Here is an 8,479-nt window from a genome sequence, read left to right on the forward strand (position 1 = left end):
CTGCTCACTTCAAGCTAAATCCAAACAATGGACAGTGAGATCAGTAGCTGACGCAGTTAAAACAACCAGTTTAGGAATGACAAGTAGATTTGTTGCATACATTATAGCAGAGAAGAGAAGAGCTGCAACTAACGATTCTTTTTATTGTCTATTAATCTGTATAATAATAATATAATAGTACATATAATCTATAATCAATTATTTTCTGGACTGATCGATAGTTGTTTGGTCTATAAAATGTCAGAAAAATGGTGAAAAATGTTGATCACTGAGCCCAATATGGCGTCCCCTAATGTGTTGTTTTGGCCACAACCCAAGAATATTCAGTTAACTGTCATAGAAACCAGAAAATATTCATATTTGAGAAGCTGGAATCAAAGAATTCTGACTTTTCTTTCTTAAATTGATTATCAAAATGGTAATTCAATTAAAAATTGACTACTAATGGATTAAGCGAGTCTGAACAGTCTGCTATATGAACAGGTAAGCAGTGCCATTTTCTCTAACACTGCAATAGGCGAGTCAGTAAATCAAAAAGAATTCACTGACTGGCGATTCATTCAAACCACAGTGATGGCAAAGAGAATGACCTGCAATGAAAACAATCCATCTGTGATTAAAACAGAAACATATTTATTGGTTAAAATAGCTTTTCACAGACACAATGAGTTTTTGTCTCGCTATCATACATTTACACTGTACAACAGTGGATCCCCATAGATTAGCATTGTCTGAATAACTGCAACAAATGACTATTGCTCTTGTTCTGTCAAGGGAGGACATCTCCCACAGAACCAGTGGCCAGATGTCTGATATTATGCACTGAAGTGATTTCTGTGTTATAAAATAAATTAGTAACATATGTATCAGAAAACTCTTACCAAGATCTCAGTGCAAACGCCATTGTAGCTGAAAGATCCATGTAACATGTAAGTACCGACAAAATGATGCACAAATGACAATTTAAAAAATTACAATAAAAAGAAGGTAAGCCCAAATTGAGATTTATTTTGGTAGTGGTGGAGCTACATTGGCATACGTTATAACTGACTAAATATTAGTCCAGATCTATAAGCAGTCTTCTAAAAACTCACATTTTTTATTGTGACACAGTTAGCTTGATTTACAGTACTAAATATCTATTTCTCAAGCAGCAACGATTACATAGAGTCTGAAAAACAAAACAATACCTACAGAACAGAAGCATTCACTCAAATATGTAAAACCAGGATTATCATTCTACTGTTTTTCTCTACCACCAACAAAAAATGAAAAACAAGAACACTAGTCAAATTAATGACAAGAAGCCTTTCTTTATGGTACCCACATAAAAGCAGATCAGAGTTTGCTGTCACAGCAGCCTGAACCCTCACACACACACCCCCAAAAAGACAAATAAAACCTCAAAATTTAAACATAACACCACATAAATTCAAAGTTTATCAGGAAACAACAGTCCACACTGACTGACAAAGTTACTGAAGAAAAAAGTGTTTTTACTGTCAATAAATATGTAGTTTATGGGGAGTTAATGTCAGATGTTTTCTGCGAGTTGGAGATACTGGATAGTAGTCAAATTTCCTCTTAGTGGTAGGTGTCCTACAGATGCCAAGCAATAAATATTCACTACAAATGGTTTTAAGCATTCTCCCCAAAACCCTCACTGTGAGCCAAGCGGCTAACACTTTTTTTTTCTTTTATTATGTGACAGTGCTGGCACAATAACTCCTGTCTGTGTCATGACTGAGAGACTACAATGTGAATTTTATTAAGAAGTGGGATAAGATAGTTATTATGTAGTAAAAACAGAAGAAAATGGATTAATAATGTTGATTCACACATAAATTCAGCCTTATCTTTGCCAAACTGTACGAGCAACTCGAGTGAGTCCATTGAACTATCTTTCAATACAAACATGCCTAAAAAACACACTGAAGACTTGGTTTAAGTTAGGGTAAGTCTCCAGGAATTGAATGTAAGTCAATGTAATGTTCTCTGAAGTGTGTGTGTGTGTGTGTGTGTCTCAGTGAGGGAAAATTCTGCTTTACTGGAACCTGGGTTTTATGTGAATATTTCATCCTTGTGGCCATCATTCCTTTCAGCTTTATAACAGAGTGCACCGTGTCCCCATGAGCAATCGCACAGCTTTATATTAAAGCAATGAACGGTACTCACCTGAAAAACCACAGCACTGGTCATTTGTTCAACAGCTAAGATAATCTATATTTGCATGATACCGACAAGAGATCTGCTGTGGTTACACTTGTAATGACTGTCCTTTCTCAGGACCTACCATGGAGGTAGAGTGACATCATTCTGCAGTAATACATATTAGGGAAGAGCTTTTCCTAATTCTAACTAAAAAGTTTAGTTACCTTACCCACAGTGGTGGGATATGGTTTCGATCATTTGGCTAAATTAGGGATTTGGTACATGTGGAGATTTGTTTCTTGCCCTACTGGATTCTACTTTTATTTATTTCCTTATTTTTGACAGGGACGACGCTCACTGATTAGTAGAAAAAAGCACTGTAAATGAACCAGTTAGAGAGAAGGCCATTTTTGATCTGGTCAGATGTTACAAAGACACATCCCCATCCCTTCAGCTCTCAGCTATGACAGTGGCAAGTAAAATTCTGTAACCAATAGGAAGAGAGAAACAAGAAGAAAACTGAACTTTCCTTTAATGAAACTAAATCAGTCATTTTGACCAGTGGGCTCCTCTGCTCAGCTGATCAGTAACTTCTGCACCATCCCTGTGGCTGTTCTGTTCTCTTAAAGCTGGGTTAGCTCAACTAAAAAGTTATGGTGAAAGTAATCGAAAGGATATTTGAAACCTGTACCTTTGACAGTGTTACATAAAAAGTTTAAATGTCTCTTTGATTGACTAAGAGTCTCTATGCTGAAGACAGTGATTGAGGTTAGCCCCACCTCCTATGTGATCGAGTTTTTCCTGATTCTCTGGCTGCAACCACACATCACGTAAGCCAGGTAGAGGTGGTAGGAGGAGGAACCGGGCCTCACACATCCAGGTCGTCAGGCCTGGCTCGGCTGCTCATCCTGCTGCTGGCCCGGCTGCAGGGCCTGGCGTCCATCAGCGCCAGTGGCTGCAGCTCGTGTCCTGCCGATGAAGACAGTTTCTTATGCTCGTGGGTATCATCAGGGAAGTCAAAGGCTTGTGCATGGGAGTTTGAAATAGTGCTTCCTCCACCATTCTGGCCGAGCCGGTTCTGCTCTGTGGAATAGTTGGCCCAGTTCTGCTCATTGGCCTGCTTATTATAATTACGGCACGAGCCGGTTCCCCGCTCCCCTGTGGCCAGCTTGTAACCTGGGGGAGACATGGGTGAGAGCGGGGCAGTCGGGGAGGAACAGCCATTATAGTAGGCGTACTTGGTGGTGGACAGTTCTTTAGGGGTGGGGCTCAAGGTGCCTCCGCTGGGGTAGAGTGTGGGTGGCTGTTTGCTCTTCACACGATCTTTGATCCTCTTAAAAAACACGTAGAAAAGCTCGATGACATTGAGCAGCAGGGACACCAGTGAGACCACCAGCATGAAGATGATGAAGACGGTCTTCTCTGTGGGACGGGACAGGAAACAGTCCACCCTGTGAGGGCATGGGGACCTCTCACAGGTGTAGACTGCAGCCAGGCTGAAGCCGTATATGTACCACTGGATCACCAGGAAGCCCACCTCAAACATAGACTTGAAGAAAATGCTGACTATATAGGTTCTCAGCAGGGCTCCCTTCATCTTCACTTTGCCGTGCTCCTCAATGCCATACTTTAGCTTTTTCATCTCGATTTTCTTCAGTGGTATGTCAACATCACCTCCATCATTTTGCACGGCTTTAAGCTCCTCCTCCTTCCTGTTGAATTTCTGTTCCTTCCTGTTCAGATAGAAGACATGAGCCAGGTAGAGGAGTGTGGGCGTCGACACAAAGATAATCTGGAGGACCCAGAAGCGAACATGGGAGATGGGGAAGGATTTGTCATAACAGACATTCTCACAACCAGGCTGCTGGGTGTTACATTTAAAGGCAGACTGCTCGTCTCCCCAGGCTGATTCCACTGCAGTACCTAGAACCAGGATCCTGAAGATGAAGAGGACCGATAGCCAGACCTTCCCCCCAGCAGTAGAGTAGGCCTGGACCTTATCCAGCAGACGGCCCAGAGCACTCCAGTCACCCATTCTCAGGGAGCGTGAGCTGGTGAAAAAAAGGGAAATGTTGAACTGGCAGTACTATACAGACAGCATTAACTACTCAAACTGTTATAACTACTTTAAAAAGGTCCGGCTCACACAGATATAATATATGTACGCGCCAAACAGTCATTTATATTTCACGGAAGATTAACATCCTCAGCATTCTTGACATTTTGGCAGCATTATGTGATTAAACAGCATAGTTACTGAAGGAGACAAAACTAGATGTTTCATGACGCAAAACACAAGCTAATCCAATTACTGAGAGCAGGGTCAGTTCATGCAACACTTTAAATCCAGGCAAGGATGTGAAAATATGAAACCAAATGTGACTCAGTAAATACAGTCTTTAACAAACTTAAAGTTTTCATCAAAATAAATAGTGCTTCAGACTGGATGGATAGAGCAAGTTTAAGAAACCCTGAATCCCATCAAAGTACTTCACAGCAGCAGGAGGATCAAATCGTGTACCCACTTCTCAGACTAAGAGACACAGACTGTCATCAACCTGGTCAGTCCTCCAGGAAAAAAAAAAAAAAATTCAGTCACATGAGAGAATTCTACCCACAGGACATTTCTGCAGCACTGAACCTCTGAACCTTTACGGGGCCTCAAAGTATGTCAACTGAGAATCCCTGCTGACTATTGTCTTGTACAGCTAGGGCACTTTTTAAAAATCTGTGTGTCAAAGGTTAACAACTTGCATTCTCCTATTGTTATTGTGTAGTGCTTCAACTACTTTCTCAGTTCCACAGTAGTTGCTCTTGTCTGTGAAGCACAGAGCGAAGAGGAGAGACCCTGATCATCAGCAGACCGAGCTTATTTGCTTGGTAGAAACGCAGAAAGGCTTTAGAGAACAGTAGAGCAACCACTGAATGCTGCTGCCAAGCTGTTCACAATGAACTTGTGTACCCAATTTGATAAGTGAGTGCGGCAGAACAGACACTGCAGCTAAATCTTCTCAGTGAGGCCCCGTGCTTTTAGAGAAGCCCTGCAAATTAACAGTTTACAGGCCGTTACAAAAGTGCGGCATCAGCTGAGTTCCTGTTGACAGTACTCCTGATAATTGTGACACTACGCAGTGAAAAGCTCCGATAGACTGGCAAACATACTCTGTAAGACTGTGCCCGCCAGGGCTCATCCCCTGAAAAATAGCACCCCCCTAGGTCAAAATTAACCATGAGAGCTTTAGTCGCAGTGTCAATGCCACAGAGTCCTGAAGCGGCCTAACAATAATTACCGCAGAGCCATTAATGTGAATTAACAAATCACACTTCACAACCAACCATAAATTACAAAAATTGGTTAAATTCAGCACAAATACCAAAGAAAGGGTCCTTAGGGGGTTCTAGGAGTCTTTTAGGACTCTCCAGGGAGTCTTCAACTGGTCACCAGTGGGTACTTATAATGAGCAGCATTTTTACTGTAATTACTGATGAAATACAGAATATAAAACATTTTAATCAGATTTAATCTTCATAACTGAACCAATTCATGTGAAATCTATAATCTTATCAGGAATCTGGTGGAGGTTTGTAGACTCCAAAGTGGGTCTCGTTCTCCGCTCTGACATGAAAATAACAAAGAGGAGCTGTTAAAAGGTGGTAAAACATAAAAGACATTTTCATACAGAGAGCAGGGAGAGTCCTAGCCATGCCTTCATCAGGACGTTAATGTGGTTTAAGTAGGAACCTTCAGTCAAATCCACACGCTCCCAATTATCTTATCTTATAAGAACATACACTGCATCTTACCACCGGGAACACAGACAGAATGCATTCTGTAGAAATCACCTTCAGTATGTAGAGCCGAATGCAAAGTAAAATATGAGCTGTAACAAGGAGTTTGCTGTTGTTATCAGGCAGAGAATATCCCGCCACTTTCTACATGACTGACTTTGTCTGGTGAAAATGACCAAGACAGAAAAGAACAATAGCCTCCAACACAATGGTCTCTGCAGAACTCTCAAATCTTGCTTTTCAAGGAGAAGTCGATGATCTGAATGAAGCCACCCAAAAGTTTTAAAGTTTCTTGGTGTTTCTTTCTGTAAAATAGTCACTGGGTTCTAAGAGAGAATATAAAACAGAACTTTCTTTAAGTCAAATTCCAGAGGACAGATCAGTGGCACAGACTGCAGCATAAGTTACAGCAGCAACAGGATGTTTGGGATGGAAACTAGAAGAAAACTAATTTGTTTCAGAAATAAGCACAGTCCAGTGAATGGAAAACTTCACACATTCCTCCCTGGAGGTGTGAGCCTCCACTGGTGTTTCTGACCGGGGAACAACTTTTAATTAGAGGGGAAACGAATAAAGCACGCAAACTGAGCGGCTTTAAAACAATGAAGGAAAAGTCTACCAACTCTCTGAGTCGCTCCGCGCGTCATGTGGAGCGCAGCGCCGCGTTCTAACGGAGGAATTTTCCTGACAGGAGAACAGTTTCTCCACTTCTTTTAAAGATCGAAGACAGCAACACTTGAACTTACCTGGAAGTTAGAGAGAAAGAGAAGAGGGCCCAGAGGCACTTTCTCCGCCACCTGTTGGAATCACCCTCTGGAGGAGTTGAAATCCAAGTTTGGGACCAGGAGGGAAACTGAGGGGAACTTGTCAAACTTCCCTTATAAGAGTCCCGTCAGAGAAGCTGCGTCAGCTGACCTCTACGTCAAGACGAAGCCCCAGCCTGCTGGGAGGACAAAGACAAGAGTTTGGTTTATTGTATCATACAGAAGAGATAATCTGTGATGACAAACCAAAGAGACCATCTGTGCCCTGCCGAGATCGTCAGTACTGTTGGAGTATACACGGGGTGTATTAATATCAAGCATACTGTAATCGGTAGAGGAATGTCAGCACTGCACCCAGCTTTACTTGAGTATTTCTATTTTCTGCTGCTTCATACTTCTGCTCCACTACATTAATCTGACACCTGCAGTTACTCTTTATTTCAGTGGTATTTCCAACACATATGATCACCTTCTAAAATATGATGCAGTGACCGATTCAACTCTCCGATAGTTCAGATCAGACCCACCTGCAGTGCACATGGATCCACCAGTTAATGATGGGCTAACACTACTAACACAGTGACGGAGGCCATTCTGTATCACGACTACTTTCCTTTGATACTTAAGTAGGCCTACATTTAGCTGATGATACATGTGGGCCTCTGCTTCAGGAAAGATTTAAATGTAGGACTTTTGCATGTAATAGAGTATTGTTGCATTGTGGTACTGATACTTTTACTTAAGTAAAAGATGGACATGTTTATTACATTGCATAGCTTTGATTAAGTAATTCAATCAGTTTTCTAAGACAAACATGTCTGGAAGATGACAATGTTTGTTTAAGTGTCATTAGAATGTGCTGTTAATGCCTCCTGTGATGCCTTTTAACTCTGACCTAGTTTTTATTTGGGCTTAAAGCTTTATGATAGCTCCACCCTCAATTGGTGTCGATTTTGCATTATTATTCTGCAATATCAGAATAGTTTGTTTCAAATTCCAGTGTGTCCTTTTTGGCCTCTTTATAATGACTAAAAAAGTGAAAAGGCATTTTATTAGAATTTAAATACACTAAATGCTGTTAATAATGAACCATTGTGCAGTATTTGTAACTTTCCATTAGACCCCTCGGGTCTCCCATCCTACACTTGACCAGTGCACAGCACCACCAAGTGATGAAAAGTATGCAGTGCAGGTGTATGTATGGGAACATGTAGTGTTGCATGCTATTAAATACATGTTTTAGGATGTAACAGCGTCATTCACTCACACACACTCACAAGCAAATGAGTGTTGCCCGAGGCAGCAGCAGATTGTACAGTACCTTTAACTGTCAATTCCAGTTATATTTGTTCATATTTAACTATAAGATTCTCATAATTAGCAGAATGTGAGAGTAGTATGCAATGAGAAGCTTAATATACACTGATTCTGGCAATTACCATTGCTAAACGTGTGGATGTTGTTTCCGATGCAGCTGATGCATGAGGTATAGTTTGGCTACTGCATATAGTTATACTGACAAGCCTGTAGTTCAAGAATAGGTTCTGATCTTATCTATCTTAAAACAATACTGACATGCCCATATGTCTATTTGAAAGAGCATTGCTCACTGTAACTGTTCCTGTTGGCCACAAAGAGATTCCATTCCTAATGTGGTTTCCAGGTACAAATGCATTCTGAAGTTCAGCTGAAGCTTGTGTGAGCCTTCAGCAGACTGAGTTAGTCAAATAAGGTGGGGATCATCCAAAGGTAAAAAGTTTTTAGTAAGAAATTCT

At 41.1% G+C, this 8,479-nt stretch overlaps 1 protein-coding gene across 1 annotated transcript; it reads right to left on the reverse strand.

Annotated features, from left to right (window-relative positions):
- Positions 1-611: 611 nt before the first annotated feature.
- gja1b (gap junction protein alpha 1b) lies at positions 612-6,823 on the reverse strand. The gene is made up of 2 exons (XM_046060742.1): positions 6,687-6,823; positions 612-4,202 (listed from the first exon to the last, which is right to left on the reverse strand). The coding sequence occupies exon 2, from the start codon at positions 4,184-4,186 to the stop codon at positions 3,020-3,022; it is 1,167 nt and encodes a 388-aa protein (XP_045916698.1). The 5' UTR covers positions 4,187-4,202; positions 6,687-6,823; the 3' UTR covers positions 612-3,019.
- Positions 6,824-8,479: the final 1,656 nt, after the last annotated feature.

The sequence above is a fragment of the Micropterus dolomieu genome, linkage group LG10, assembly GCF_021292245.1.
Source record: "Micropterus dolomieu isolate WLL.071019.BEF.003 ecotype Adirondacks linkage group LG10, ASM2129224v1, whole genome shotgun sequence".
In the NCBI taxonomy this organism is placed as follows: Eukaryota; Metazoa; Chordata; class Actinopteri; order Centrarchiformes; family Centrarchidae; genus Micropterus; species Micropterus dolomieu.